Below are 16,126 nucleotides of genomic sequence, written 5' to 3' on the forward strand. Positions count from 1 at the left end.
TCCCTTTTACAAAACTCCCTTTTCTCAGCTCCCCAGCTGACAGAATTAAACCAAAGCAGAAGGCAGGACCCTGTCCAAAACAGAGAGTTTCAACTTAGATGGTACCAATGTCAAATTTCTTAAAAACTTTCAAGACCTTCTAGTCACAAATTTTGATCAAGGGCATTAGCAACTTCAGCAGCCTAATCTACTGTCCACAGGGCCCAGGGCAGACCCTTGAGCATATGTCTACGGACAGACCTCTACAAGTTCTGAAGCAAATCTCCCACTTTCACCAGGTGGGAGAGGTGGGGATGACGATGGCCTTTTGCTCTATTTTAGACACTATTTTAAGTACTCTATAGATGCTAACTCATTGAACCCACACAACCATCATTTAGGATATAATTATTACCCCAGATCCAAACTGAGCCTTGGTGGTCAAGGCTGCACTAAGAGATGTTTATCAACAATGCTAAGCAGCTAAAACCCAGATACAAGAGGAAAATTAACAGCTTAGACGAAGGGAACAAGCTAATCAGTTAGAGAAAACAGACTTTATCATGAGGAATTCATGCAGGAAAAAGGGGCATATTTAAATATTTTATATTCTCAATGAGATTTGAGAAAACACTATCTCTATAAAAGCCATTTACTTCAAAATGAAAGAATTCACTATGTATCAGAAAGGATTATTTTTAAAAAGTATGCATTATATTTATCCTAAAATTCTAAATATAAAAATTATTTAGATTCTTAGAGAGGAAAAAGTCTGCTCTCCCACTTATCTAAAATATTTGGTGGCAGAAGACCAGGATGAAGTCTTGTTTCAAGTGTTTTGAAGAAAATATAATGCTGTTATGCAGTATGTAGGAAAGCTACAATTCATATATAAAGACAAAAATATTCAGGTCTTGGAAAAACAAGAGTATACTACTAAGGTGTCAGAAAAAAATTATCTGTGGAAATGTGGTATTTAAGTCAGGCAACGTCTCAGTGCACAGCATACATTGCAGAAATCACAAAGCTAAACACATTTTTGGTGGTTGTTTTTCCTAGACTCTTTTGTAGCTATGGTTCTGGATGAAACTGTACTAAACAGACAGATATATTTGCATGTATGTGGAAGGCAGAGGTGAGTGAAGGTAACGTGCTAATGCTTGGCTGGTCTCTTCTGGCAAGTATGGCTATGAGACACAAGATTTTCTACATCAGCGTTCTAGCTGCTTAGCTCTCTGGGCTAGCTGATATGCTGGTAGTAGCAGCTTCTTGCTTTCTCACTTTTTGAATCATGAGAGAATGAACAGCTCTTTCTTCCTGGTCAGTTCCTTCCTTCGTTTTGTTCGAATCATTCCTGGGAGCCAGCTCTCCTGAGAGCTTGCTCCTCTAACCATTCCTAATGCAATATAAAAGAATCCAGGTTCTTCTGTCAAATCCTCCATTATACGGGAATTCAGTCTTCTGCTACAGGCTGAATGCTTGCCTCTCGAAAAACTCATATTGAAACTTCACTGCCTTTGTGATGTATTAAGAGATAAGGCCTTCAGGAGGTGGTCAGGCCATGAAGGATTCATCTTCAGGGATGAGACTGGTGCTGCTATGAAATGCTAAGTTTGGCTATGTTGTCCTCCCTCTTTCCACCTTCTGTCATGGGATGACACAGCAAGAAACCCCTCACGAGAAGCTGACCCCCAATCCTGAATTTTCTCAGCCAACAAATTTTTGGCATTATAAATTACCCATCTCAAGCATTCTGTTATAGCGGCAACACAAAACAAAATAATAAAACAAAAAAAGGATACGATCTAAAAAAAAAACAACAACCGAAAAAGAATTAAAAAAATAAGATACATACAACACCTATGAACAACAGTGAGTATGGTAAAATTTACATTTAACTAGCAAGGATATGATAAAGAACTAAACAGAAGATGGTGGTGGTGGTGGGAGCAGCTATTCTAAAAGGATGCCTCTAGTGAGACACTAATGAGATTGCTAGCAGACAACAAAGTGTGAAGAGCCACACACTCCCAATTTCATCACTACAGGGAGACTACCCCTCAGATTACACACATGAAAGAAAGGTTCACTTTAGTGCACGGTGAAAGATATGGGTCTACTTTTAATCTTCGGCACGGGGAAACCTAGTTTTTCCAGCACCATTTATTAAAGAGGCTATCTTTCTTCCAGTCAATGTGTTTGGCTCCACTGTCAAAGACAGATAAGGTGGCTGTGTGTGTCTGGAGTTGTTTCTGCATCTTCTAATCTGTTCCACTGATCCTCGGATCTGATCTTTTTTTTTTTTTTTTTTTTTTTTGCCAGTACCATGCTGTTTTTAACACAGTAGCTTTGTAGTATAATTTCAAGTCAGGGACTGTGATGTCTCCAGCCTTGCCTTTGTTGTCCAGAATTGCTTTTGCTATTCTAAGTCTCTTCTGATTCCAAATGAATTTTAGGATCGTTTTCTCCAATTCTATGAAATATACTGTTGGAATTTTGGTTGGGATTATATTAAATCTGTATAACAATTTTGGAAGTATGGCCATTTCCACTATATTGGTTCTAAGAACAAGGGATATCTTTCCATTTTCTGATATCTTCTTTGATCTCTGTTTTCTGAGTACTGTAGTTTTCAGAGATCAGGTACATTCAGGGTGGTATGGTAGACTGTACAAGAGTAAATGTAAAGGTCTTTTACTTCCTTCATTAGATTGATTTCTAGGTATTTCATTTTTGGGGGACACTATTGTGAATGGTGCTGTTTTCCTATTTTTTCTCTCAATGAGTTATTTGTGTACAGGAATGCTAATGATTTTTGAGTGCTGACTTTGTATCCAGCTACACTACTGAATTTGGTTATTAAATCTAGAAGTCTTCTGGTAAATATTAAAATTAAAATTAAAATTAAATTAAATCTAGAAGTTTTCTGGTAAATATTAAAATAGAAACATTAAATCTTTTAGGAGACAGAAGACAGAATAGGTAGAACTCTCAAAGATATTGGTATAGGCAAAGACTTTATGAACAAAGCCCTGATCACAGGGAAAATACCTTAAAGAATCAACAACAGGGATCTTATCTTATTGAAAAGCTTTTGCACACCAAGAGAAACCATCAACAAAGGAGACAACCCACAGTGTGAGAAAAATTTTTTGACAGCTGTTCCTCAAAGGACTAATATCTAGAATATATAAAGAACTAAATCAGGCCCCCCAAATTTAAAGATCCAATCCAAAAATGGGTATCTGAACTGAAATATATGAAAAAATGTTCAACATCACTGGTCATCCAAGATATGCAAATTAAAACACAGTGAGATTCCATCTCACTCCAGAAAGAATGGCTGCTATCAAGCAATCAACCAATCCCAAATGCTGGTGGGGCTGTGGGGAAAAAGGAACTCTTCTCCACTGTTGGTGGGAATATAGACTGGGGCAACCACTGTGGAAATCAGTGTAGAAATCCTCAAAAACCTAAAACTAGAGGTTCCCTTTGACCCAGCTCTTCCCCTTCTTGGTATCTTCCCAAAAGAATTAAAAGCGTCATACCACAGTGATATATGCACACCCATGTTTATAGTGACACAGTTTGTAATAGCTAAAACTTGGAAACAGCCCAAATGCCCATCAACTGATGAATGGATAAAGAAAATGTGTTTTATTTTAATACAACAGTGTAATACTCTGCCATAAGGAAGGATAAGCCTGAGACACTTCCAGCCAAAGAGATGCACCTTGAGGCCATACTCTTAAGTGAAATAAATCGGACACACTTAAATATTGCATTGTTTCTCTGGTGTGAGAAACTGAAAGTGGAAGTAAGGACCAAAATGTATAACAGATATTGAGAAATGGGAAGAAAATGTTCAAATGAGAAGGGGAATAAGGGTGGGGGGAGGTGGAAAGGAAAAGAAGGGACAAGAAAAAAAAATGGAAACAAAGCTTTTGTAAATAAGGAGGGGAAGAGGAGTCGAAGTAGGGGGAATGGAAAAAAAAGGAAGATATATCATGTATGGTACAAATATCCTACGATGATTGTTACCATTATGTATATCTAAAATATACCAATAAATGTTTAAAAAAAGATTCAGAAATGGGACAGTGTGAGATGAAGGCTGAAAGAGCTCTTGCCAGGTTGTCTCTGCCACTACATCCTTTGGTTCAGACAAGAGGAGTATTACCTTCTAATTCTAGACCTGGTAAGGAACATATTTTAAGAGGAAAACACTATAACATACATTCTGAAGCTGGAATGCACAGGGAATTGGTCTCTGCCTCATGTCTGGGAAAGAGTGTCCATGGACTTAGAGGTATGTTTGAGAAGGATTGACCAACTTATTGCTTTAATCAAGGAGCCAGAAAAGTGCTTACTGTTTAGTGACTGGCCTGAACTCCTAGAGTTTGTTGGGCAAGTGACGTGGAGGTATTTCCTATGGGTCAGATGCAGTCAAGCAGGAGAGACATTCGATTTTGTTATTACCATGGAGTTGTCAGTCATGTGCCCTACTAGTATGCAACCCAGATGCACGAAGAGACCTCAGCAAAAACAGGCTGCAGTTGTACACTGGAGCTTCAGAGACTAAGACATTGTTAGAAGCAGCCAACTGGAATAGAGATCTAACAATAGAGACCAAGGAATTAAGGGAGAACGAGGTGCAGCAACCCAGAACTTCTAAGCTTCCACAGAAACACTCTGTGGAGTAAACTTTAACCACTGTCAGGGCCAGAGAATGCAGTGAGCTTATAACTGGCCAGCTCAAGTAAATGTGGAAAGAGAATGGAAAGCCTTGTTGGAAACCTCTCCTGCTTCCCTATGAAGCATAGGACAAGCAGTTCAGACTCAAACGCTCCACACTACGGTTATGTACAAATATAAATTTGGCAGGAAAAAATTTATTCTTAAGATTTCCAATGAACAATCTAGCATAAAAGTTTAGCATATTGAAGGGTACATGGAGTATCTGATATTCTATACAACTAGAAACATCTAAGGTATTTTTTCTAATTTTAGAACCATTAAGATTTTGTTTTCTAAGAGTAATTTTGTCCTCAAGGTAAGAGCCAGTGCTGAGTATGAGCAAACAAGTACATACTGCAGTTAAATATCACAAAGACTGCAGAGATAGAAAGTATGCAGCTGACCTCCCTGCCCAGTCTACTGGCAGGCTGTAAGAGGCACAGGCTTCCCCATAACTCAGCTGTATTATAATATATTAGGAGCCTGACTGAAGCCTACGTGACTCACACGGGCATGTCAGATGGCCTGTAGGTGAGCAGAGCTCCACCCCAACAGCTGTGACAGAGGCCTAAGTCCTGGTCCGTGATGCTGCTTCAGGGCCCTGACTGAGATAACATCAAGGTAGAGGACAGTGTGGCTCCAACTAACTTCCTCTCCTGAAACACAGGCTCCCCCCACTGAGCTGAAGGGTTACTGGTTAATTACAACCCAGTCTTGGTCTCCCTTTGTGCCTTCTGCAGGAATGCCTTCTCCCTTTTTGTGAGTCTTGCCTGCTTAACTGCCATGCCAGATGCCTCACACACTATCACCAGATGTCTCACACACACCCTGCCCTATTTCTTCCCACACTTATAATCAATAAATAGTGGAGGTCTTGGGTGCCTGGTGTCTTTGCTGCCAGCTCAGCTCAGACCGTCCCAAATCCCTATTTTCTGTTTAAGTCTTGTTCCAGTGTCTTTCTTTCACCTTGCGCCCTATCACCTAAGCAGGAGATTGGGGCTGAAGGCTGGGGAACCCGATAAAAGTATACACCTGAATATGCCTCAAAACAGAAAGCCAAGTTTTAAAATATCAAATAATTTAGCCCTGATTTAATCCAGACTTAGAAACTCTGGTGAACATTATTCTACCTTAGCTTTTCAGTATGTTTCAGGAATATTTTTCCTAAATATAAATGTAATATTAATTAGAACTAAATCATATTTTGGGATAACAGAATGTCCACTTTTCTCATGTTTTACATTGACCTAGTTTTAATTACTAATACTTTAGTTTCAAAGAATATTTTATGACAGGTGTTAAGGTTTGTGTCTAGATTTCCCCCCAAAGTCTCATGTAGACATAGGTGGGGCTTTTCAGAGGTGGCTGTGTGATGTGTGATGCTGGGATTAAGAGTGTGTGATGACCAAATTAGGCCACTGATTGGTTCGGCCTAATTCTGGGTATGGATAATGGGAAGGCCTCCTGGGGGTGGATGGCAACCCCCAAAGGGCACACAGCCTGGAAGGGATAAAAGGGAGAGGCAGGCTGCTACTGTTGCTTTGCTACTTCACTGCTTTGCTGCCTTCTGCCTATCGTGGGTTGCTTCTCCTCTGCGATGCCCCTCTGCTATGCTACCCTGCTTTGGAGCCAGCCGACTATGAACTGGAACTTCTACATGCTGTGAACCAAATAAACCTCTCCTCCTTTAACTTTGGGTGTCAGGTATTTTGTCTCAGTAATGAGAAAAGTAACTAAAAAAACGGTATTATCATTTTTTTTCTATTCTGGGTATCAAGTGATTTACTAATCACATGGAAAAAATATTAAATAATAAGGAAATCTTAACAAAAACCTTTATGGCTTGGTTGTTCCTAAGTAATACAAACAAGCTTCAAGTTATTTTTATTGCTGATAGTTGTCTAATGATAAAATAGTTTCCTGCTAATGTCAGTCGTACTTAAAACGTAGTACTTAACATCAGGGCCTATTTTCTCCCAAAATATCCACTTATGGACAAAATACTATAGAAAATAATGATAAAGCAGAATGTTGTATATAGTTCTACACATAACACGTGCTGTTCTATAACTGTAATTTGTAAAGGGGGAAGCTGGGTGTGGTGCTGTCCACCTGTAAGTCCAGCTCTTGGGAGGCTGAGGTAGGAGGAGAACTGAGCTCCAGGCTAGCCTGGGTTATACAGTGACTTCAAGGCCAGCCTGAACTACATAGCAAGATCATGTCTAAAGGGGAACAAAAAAGGAAGTGGGAGGCTGGAAGAAGATATTTATCAGTATGTGAGAAATTCTAATGATTGTCTCAGTTAGTCCTTACAAAGACCCCACAAGGCTGGGAATGATTATACCTCTTTGTGATGAGGAAATGAAGACTCCAAACAGTAAGGAAACATATGTAAGTTCAGACAGATAGCAGTGGTACAGAAGAGGCTTGAGTCTCGGTTTAATTGAAACATGTGATTACGCTGCAAAAAACAGCAGCTAACAGATAAAGAAAAACTGAATTCCTGGCAATGTAGTTTGCAGATGATCAAAGAAGCTCAAGGAAAGCATGAATGGTTCTTGATATTGTGCCTATCAACCATAGCTTTTGGGGCTGGATGCGATGGTACATGTGTGTAATTCCAGCTACTTGGGAGGCTGAGGCAGGAGGACTCCAAGTTCAATGCTGCCTGGCCAAACTAGCAAGATCCTGTCTCAAAACAAAACAAAAAAAGGGCTGGCAAGGTAGCTCAGTGAAAGAACACTCGTCTACTAGGTGTGAGGGCCTGTATTCAATCTCTAGTCCTATAAGAAAGAATAAAAACAAAAGAAAATAAAATACCTATGGCTTGTCCTAAGGGCAATATGGTGTTAGTTTTTGTTTTCTATACTACTGTAGTACTCAGAATGTACCGTACTCAATTGTTTTCTTTTCGTCCATCCTTTCTTCCTTTTATTCCAGTGCTAGGGATTGAACCCAGGGCCTTCACACTGAGCTATATTCTCAGTTGGCCCTTTTTATTTTGAGAAACTTCAGGTCTCACTCACTCACTCTCCCAGTCTGGGCTCAAACTTGCAATCCTCCTGCTGCAGTCCCCCAGACTGCTGAGATTACTGGTGTGTGCCTCCCCATGCAACTTCATTTTCTTAACTATCTTTCCCACTGGAATGAGTTGTGGAATGGTAACTTCTTATTAATTCCTCAACACTCCCTTGAAGTACTATCTCATTTCTCACGTCAATACTGACTTTCCCTTACTTGCCTCCCTACTGCAAATTCCTAGCTTTGTGTGCATAAATCATTAAGTATATTCACAGAATGACACCATGAGGAGGTAAAGATAACAGGATGGTAGAAAAAAAAGATACAATAACCACTATTTGTATGTTATCTTTGTTAAGTATAATGACTGATAAAATAATGGGTGCTCTTTAAGTATTTACTGAAATAAATAAAATCTAGAGATATTAAGCATACAAAAATATTTGAACAGGGGCTATTGCAGTATGGGCAGTGAGCCACATCAGGTTGTAGTCTGTTATTTTAAAGCTCTTGTGCTATAAATCCTTGTTAAAAAGAAAAAATATTATTCACAAAGATCATAAACATTAAATATTTACTACTGCCTTTCTACAGAAAAAGGGCGATGATCCTGTGGTTCTTTGATAAGCAGGAAAATTTCAGTGAAAGGAACCAATTCTTATTAATAAAAATAAAAGAGGACACCTACACCAGGTATAATTAGTTATATAAGATACCTATTACATTTCATTAAATGGTAAATATATGAATTATACCAATGCATGGGAAAGCCTATAGAAAATAGTAAGTAAAAGAGAATACAGAACAAAATATATATTTAGGCATTCCTTTTATATTTTTGAAATAAAATGGTATACAAGCAACTGTTACAGTAATGTGTGGGTAATGTGTGTTTAAGAGGGATATTTGCTAACCTTCTTGTAATTTATTTTTTTAAACTGACAAATGAAGTTGTATATTTTTATCATATGGTTTTGAAATGCGTATATATTATAGAATGGTGGTGAAAACTCTTTCCCAATCATTTTCAAGAATACAATATAGTTAGTAACTATAGTAACCATGATAAATAATAGATCTCTCTTTTTTTTTTTTGGCACTGGGGGATCGAACTCGGGAACTTGTGCTTGCGAAGCAGGTGCTGGAACCACTGAGCTAAATCCCCGGCCCAGATAATAGATCTCTTAAACTTATTTACCTGAATGAAATTTTGTTATCAACCAGCATCTTCCCAACTTTATCTCCCTACCCTCAACTCCTGGTAGCAGCCACTATACTCTCTGCTTCTGTGACTTTAAACTTTTTTAGATTCTACATGTAAGTGAGCTCATGCAACAGGGGGTGGGCTGGAGCTGGGACAGTAGAGGTTCAGCTGGACTGGTCCTGGGAAGGCCTGAAGCCTGGGGCCATGGAAGCATCCCAGTGCTGGGTGGAGTCTGGAGCCCCAGCCTGCAGGGAACAGCCTGACCCTGGGGTGAACCTGAAGACTGAGTATGCAGGGTTGGCCCAGAGCCTGAGTCTGTGTGGGCTGGACCAGTGCACTAGGGCAGGCTTGTTGGTAGGATAGAAATGGAGACTGCGTCTGTTAGACAGGTATAGAGCCAGGGGCTCAAAGATCCTGTAAGACACCAGGGGCTGGGAGCTTGGTATGTGGATACTAGCTTGGAGTCTGAGGCTGTGAGAAGCTGCCCGGTGCTGGGTTTTACTGGGGTGGGCCTGGTTTTGGTGTCACTGCAAAGTGCAGTGCTTACTCCCTATTCTCCCAGGAGCTGGTAGACATTGATGCAGGCAATACAAAGCTTTATTGTCTGCAATGCACCTCTTCTTATTTCTGTGCTACATTCAGGTGTTGTAATATCCCAGCTAAGTTCCTTAGTTCTTATGAAGGAAGTTTTGTGCATAGATATTCAAATTCTGTGGAGTGGATAAGTCCTGGAAAATCTTGTTCTGCCATCTTGCTGAGCCCTGGACCTCAGACAGCATTTTTCACATTTAAGTGTTGTTTTGATGATCTTGGTTATATCATACTAAATTTATTCACATAAAGATTTAAAAGCAGTATCTCACCCAATTATTTGATAAATATCTTCAGATTTTCCTTGGCGTAATTTCAGTATCCAAGCACCTGGGTTTGCTTTTAATTGAAAATATCCCTTTTAAGAGAGGAAAAAAAATCACTGAATTACATGACTAAGAACATCCAAGTGTTCATGGAAGACTATATGTGAATTATCCAATTAAGTGTTTACTAAGTAAAGAAAGAGAAAATTGTATAAATGAATTAAGGGAGGAAATTTTTTTGATAACCTATAAAAGCATATATGAAAGTATGATTCTTTCCTTTTGTATTAAATATTTAAGAATTCATTTTTATTTTCTGAGCTGTTTAGCAACAGAACAATAAAGATCACTTCATCTCACTATTAGGAAAACTTGAGAGAATTTCACCAAAACATTAAATATCACTAGTTAAATATGTAGAATACTTACAAGATTGGCCATCACTATTGTATCAACCACAACAGGTTTATTTTTTGTGCCTAGTGTAAATTGCAAACTCCGAGGAGGCTGTTTTGTCACTGTATCAAGGCAATGTCCTTCAAGTAGTAGATATTCTAGTTCATATTCTGCTGTAACAGCTCTCTCAATCTGTGGAGGGAATGTGTCATTGGTTTTGGTTATTAATAATCTTCATAATATTGATTTAGTAATAAATAAATGTGATTATTCTAATGTCAGTTAATGTATTTTGGTGGATAACTTTAAGTCTTTTACATGAAAGTAAACTGATGAGTTGAATCAAAGCTCATGGTGCATTTTTCTTTTCCATGACATCAGCTTTCCTCCAATCCAAAGATATATGCACCACTATTCTCATGCAGAGAAGGTGTGAGGATGGATGGTGTTTCATAACTTAAAAATCTCTTTAGGACAGATTTTGATGAGATATTTCTCCAAAAAAGCTGCTTCAATTTGCTCTTGCTCTGTATACACTTCAGACTGGACAAGAAAGCTAAGTTATCATCTACTGGCTTTCCCATAATTAAAAAAATTAAATGTTAAAGAATTATTAGAAGGAAAATAGGAAGCACCTAAACTAAATATCAACACATTTTTCTTTTTTACATTTTTTTTTTCAAGAAAGTAGCTTGCTTTTTTCATTAAAGATGGTTTCTTCAGACCATGTCCTTGTCTTCATAAAGTTTTTTTTTTCCTTTTCTTTTTGAGACAGTTCTCACTATGTTGCCCAGACTGGTCTTGAACTTGCAATTCTCTTCCCACTTCCTCCTGAGTAGCTGGGACTTTAGGTGCATGCCCATACCCAAACTTCATAAACATCTTTTTTAAATGGCTGGACATTCTGTTACTAGCTTTTCTTGTATGGAAAATGTTATTGTATAAATATTTCAGGGATAAAGCTTTTTTCTCTACTTCATATGAACAACATAACCAAATATGAAAATAAATCAAATGGTAAGTGATTTTATCATAGTTTCGGAATTTTGTTAAGCCGATTAAAGACTGATGTTATCTCTATGTAAGTTTATTTCATTATATGAGGTTTTTGATACTACTTTTGGTGTACTTAGGATAGAGTATTTGGAAATATTCCATATTGTAGTTTTCCCTAGCTGTAATTATCTCAGAAGTAATTGCAGCACTTGGGTATGGCATTTTTTTGTTAAGTCCTCTTATTCTCGTAATTATACTGTTCTCTGAACAAGGAGTAACTTCAAGACAGAGTTTTTTTCAACAACTTTATATTCTTTTTTTTTTTCTTTTTGAGGCAAGGTCTCACTATGTAGCCCAGCGTGGCCTCAAACTAATAGCAATCCTCCTGCCTTAGCCTCCCAAGTGCAGGGATTACAGGTGTGTGCCACCATGCCTGGCATATATTCTTAATTATTTGTTGAACTATCATTATTCTAGTGCTGAACTTTAGACACTTAAACTGTATCCAGAGTACTTATAGCAATTTTCTTGAATGGGAAGGTTTCCATGGAAGAGAACTGGAATATAAAGATGCTAAAAGACAGAGACTGTAGAGATCATCTAGTTTTTTGTAGATGAGAAACTTTAAAAGTGTGAGTTAAGGTTAATGATTTTTAATTATGAATTAAATATCATGGCAGAGTCCATGTACCTTTAACTACATTTGAGACTAGTATCTTCTTCAATTTGTAATAAATTAACATGAGAATTTCTTTTGTTCCTTTATATTTGTCTACTTAAATTCTGTTGACTTATTCAAACCACAACACCATAAAAAGCCATAGCTTCCTTTCAGGTGAATAAATGTAACTGTCTCACTTTTTAACTTTCCTGTAACTACCTCTGTCATCTTTACTGATGACATGAATGCTTACTGTAAAACGAAGTCTTTGTGGCTGTAATCATGTGAACAAAGTCCTACTCACAGAGAATTCTTTAGATCAAATCTTTTTCCAGGCATTTATGTATGTCTGGAAAGTAGATGCAGCAAGGGATATTTACACAAATTAGCATACAGTGACCAGTCTCTCAAGTTAGTCTCATTTTTTGCCAGGTTGTTCTTCGCTTTACCTAAATTTCCTTTCTATTCTGGTAAATGATTTTATTTATTATTTCTTATTTTCCTAGGAAAATGGAAGATAATGTTTAAAATGATTATCACACACAGTGAAAAAAAAAAAAGCCTGAGAGGTAGTGAACTTTCACAGATGCTTTTTAATTTCCTTCACTTTATTCATAGAATCTATAAAGACATATGGAATCTTTTTATTTAAGCTACTGTTCATTGTACAGCTTCTAAAGACATGGCTAGATTTGCCACTTACTACCAAAAACGTTTAGTTAACTTTCATTAACAGCTGCTGAAATTTTACCAGCAGGTCCCACTGCCTTTTTTCAGCTGTACTAATTCTCCCACTACAAACTTTTCACACTTTGGGTTAAATCTTTAAAGTTATCTTACCAATACTTTGCTGTACTCTCTTTCTTAAGAATCTAATAGACTCTGGTAAGAGACGTGATTATGGAAAAAACACAGATTTTTTCTTTTACTTCTTGTCAAGTTTATTTCTTAACTTTCCCTCTTAAATTTTATTAGTTTGCTGCTTTCCTATTCTTTCCCTAGATTTGAAGGACTGATTTTAGATGATGGGTATGACCAATTCTTGGCTTTTTTGGCTGGGTCAGGTTGGAGGTGCTGGTATGTTACAGGGAAGTGATTTAAGATCCAACAGAATCTACTCATGAGTGGATCAAAAGGAATTTGCCTAGAAGGAAAATCTAGAAGGTTAACACAAGAGAAACCTAAAAAATATTTATTATGAATAATCTTAACCTAATTATTATGTGTTAATGGTTTCGCAATGATTACATTCTAAAGGAGATGTCAAACACAAAAGCTGCAAATAGGTCTGAAGGAGAAAAAAGGAGAAGTATTTTTTTCTTTAGTCTCTGCAGATCAACCTAAGGCAGGTTCTCCTAAAATGCTTGGACGCATGTGCATATATGAGTGCATGTACAGTTCCTGAATTCTTTTTTTTTTTCATTCTGAATTTAATGTTTTAAAAGATTCAGTACATTTTAAAATATTCTTTTTTTTCCCTCTGTGGATTGGATGACAACAGATGAGGAAGAAAAGTCACAATATTTATCAGACAAACGTCACACTGGAGGTGATGGCAGGCAGATAATACCTGGCCTGCAGTACAGTATAATACTGAATTCTCTTTCCTGCTTTCTACCCTAATCTAGTTAGGACTGCTTTCTTTGTCTGTGAGAAATGAGTCACAAAAAAGTTTTGAATCTAATTTCCTCTTCTAGTTAAAAGCAAACTTGAAGGGCAAAATAGATACTTAATGGTGTAATCTTTTTTTTTTTTTTTTTGGTACCGGGGGATCGAACTTGGGACCTTGGGCTTGCGAGGCAGGCAGCAGACCCACTGAGCTAAATCCCCGGCCCTTAATGGTGTAATCTTAACTTGCCATGTGTCTATCTCCAAATGTTCTAAACTGTTCATCTTGGAGTAGTCTCTGTGAGCCAGTGGTACAAGGCAATTAAGCTTAAGGCACCTAGGAACCTGGAAAACTAGAGAAGCTAAATCTAAAGGTTAGGGAAATTTTTAAAAGTCAAAGAAATGACTGATTAAGACCAAAACTCAGAAAGAAGTAAATTCTGGTGAGCATCTACAGGATGTCCATTCCCTTGCTAAAGTAAGAAAGCTCTTAAGAATTTACCCCATTTCTCCCTCTCTGTTATGACTCTACACAGTAACTTACATCTTTTAAGTGTATATTATCAAGGTCACAGTTGCTCTGCACTGTTTCAACCAACCAGCCTTCTGGGGTGATCACGTTGAGGGTCAAAAGGGGTGACTCAGGGATGTCCATGAACTTTGCTACTGGCCCAAGAGAAGGACTATCATTAGCCCCTGACATGAGTTCTGGTTCCAGAACAAAACGGTAAAAGCTGTTAATAAAACACAAAATTACTATGACCAAAACTGAAATGATTATTTCTTTTGTCTAAAATACTTTAAAATTAAACACAGCTTAATAAATATGACCATAAAATTTTAAATACAAAAGGCAACAGGTACTGCAGAAAGAACATTTACAAATCGTAGACAATTATTTTGTTTGTAGTATTATCTATTATAAAATAGTATGTTATATAATCTTATTATTTCTTATGATTAGAATATTTTTAAGATACACCTGATTTATCCAAGTTATAATAGTTTATGATCTCTATTCACATACTTCTTCACATTTGCCATAGTCTATTTTTTGGGCTACTTTATTAACTCTTACCACTACTAATAATATAAAGAGAAATAAGACCCAGAAAATAAGTAAAATTCTAGCTAAAATTCTGGTACTAATTATTAAAGCTGAATTAAAAACAAACAGGACTGAGTTAAATGCAGCTGCTTAAAAGAGCTTTTCAGCATATCTGTGGTTTTACTATATTTTAGCTTCAGCTCTCAGTATCACACAGTAAGAATTAGTTGTAAAGTGGTAATGCATACCTATAATTCTAGCACTCTGGGTGGCTGAGACAGGAGGACCATGAGTTTGAGCCCAGCCTGGGCAACTCAGTGACTTAGGAAGATCCCATCTCAAAATAAAAAACGGGAGGGATATAGCTCAGTGCAGAGGCTGTGGGTTTAATCCCTAGTACTATTAAAAAAAAAAGAAGGTGTGACTTTCACTGGGGGAAGACGACTACCATCAAGGTAGCAAGTGTGCTACAGCTGCCAAACCCACTGTGGGAAGAAGGAAAGCAAAGGGTCTACTACAAGGCCATCCAGTCCCGGGAGGGCTGCTGGAATGAGGGCTGCAGTTTCACAAGTGGCTGGCTAGAGATTACCACCCTCATGTGCTTGGTGCAAGGGGGCCTCCTGCAGAAACACATAGGAAGAGCCAAAAAAGAGAGAAAGCCAACAAAATGCAAGTCACCATCTTTTATAACTTAATCGTAGAAGGGACATTCCATCACTTTTTCCTTATTTTGGTCATGAGAAGCAAAATCACTAGGTCCAGCCCTTACTCCAGAATTTCACAGAGCATGAGCATGAATGCCATGCAGTGATAATCACTGGAAGCCATATCATGTAGGCAGCCACATTTATAACAAAAGAAGACAGCCAAGCGTGGTGGCATAAGCCTGCAATCCCAGCTACTTGGGAAGCTGAGGCAGGAGAATTTAAAGTGTGAGACTAACAGGCAATACAGGGAGTCTCCGTCTAAAAAACAAAACAAAACAAAAAAAAGAAAAGAAAGAAAAGGGTTGGGGATGTGGCTCAGGGGTATAGCACTTAGCATGTATGAGGCCTTGGGTTCTATTCTAGTACCACAAAGCAAAGCAAGCAAAAACCCAAACAGCACACATACACACACAAAAGAAATAACAGGGGTCATAGGAGAAAATACAGTCATCAAATAATATACAAGTATTACCAAGCAGTAATAAAAAAACAAGTACACAGTACTGTCAGATTCAGCACAAATGCCAAGGAAGAAGTATCCCAACAATGCTGCAAACAGCAATTTCTTTGTGATTTAGTAAAAACAATTCAATAGCAAAGAAGTTAAAGCAAAACTGTATGACAGATGAAGAGCAAATGATAGACAAGTGAGTATGACCCTCTCTGAAGAGGCTTAACTGAGAGAGTGAAGAAAAGTCAGCACTGTAGAGGAAAGGAGGCTAAAGGAGCACCTTTTATAAAACTGAGCAATTTTAAGCACTGAAAGAAAAAAGCCAACAGAGGTTAAAGACAGGACAAAGAGAGTATAAGATAAAGGTTCCAAAATAAACTGGAAAGCATGGAAATAAAACAGGGAGGGAATATTCACCTTAAAAAAGTAGACAAATACAGCATTCTTCTCCTGCAACCCAG

The 16,126-nt window shown here is 37.8% G+C and overlaps 1 protein-coding gene across 10 annotated transcripts in view; it reads right to left on the bottom strand.

The window, feature by feature from the left end:
* Nucleotides 1-16,126, bottom strand: part of Uggt2 (UDP-glucose glycoprotein glucosyltransferase 2) — a 180,076-nt gene that overhangs the window by 34,187 nt on the left and 129,763 nt on the right. For all 10 annotated transcript variants that reach the window (XR_015443736.1, XR_015443735.1, XR_015443734.1 and 7 more), the window contains 3 exons: nucleotides 14,004-14,193; nucleotides 10,228-10,386; nucleotides 9,805-9,890 (listed from right to left, as the gene is read on the bottom strand). Coding sequence is in view for 3 of the 10 variants with exons in the window: in XM_087193034.1 (XP_087049160.1) it covers nucleotides 9,805-9,890; nucleotides 10,228-10,386; nucleotides 14,004-14,193 (435 nt within the window). In the remaining 7 variants the exon portion in view is untranslated. The remainder of the gene's footprint in view (nucleotides 1-9,804; nucleotides 9,891-10,227; nucleotides 10,387-14,003; nucleotides 14,194-16,126) is intronic.

The sequence above is a fragment of the Heterocephalus glaber genome, unplaced genomic scaffold, assembly GCF_053883595.1.
Source record: "Heterocephalus glaber isolate CG9 unplaced genomic scaffold, H.glaber_assembly_v1.0 deba00001577, whole genome shotgun sequence".
NCBI lineage: Eukaryota > Metazoa > Chordata > Mammalia > Rodentia > Bathyergidae > Heterocephalus > Heterocephalus glaber.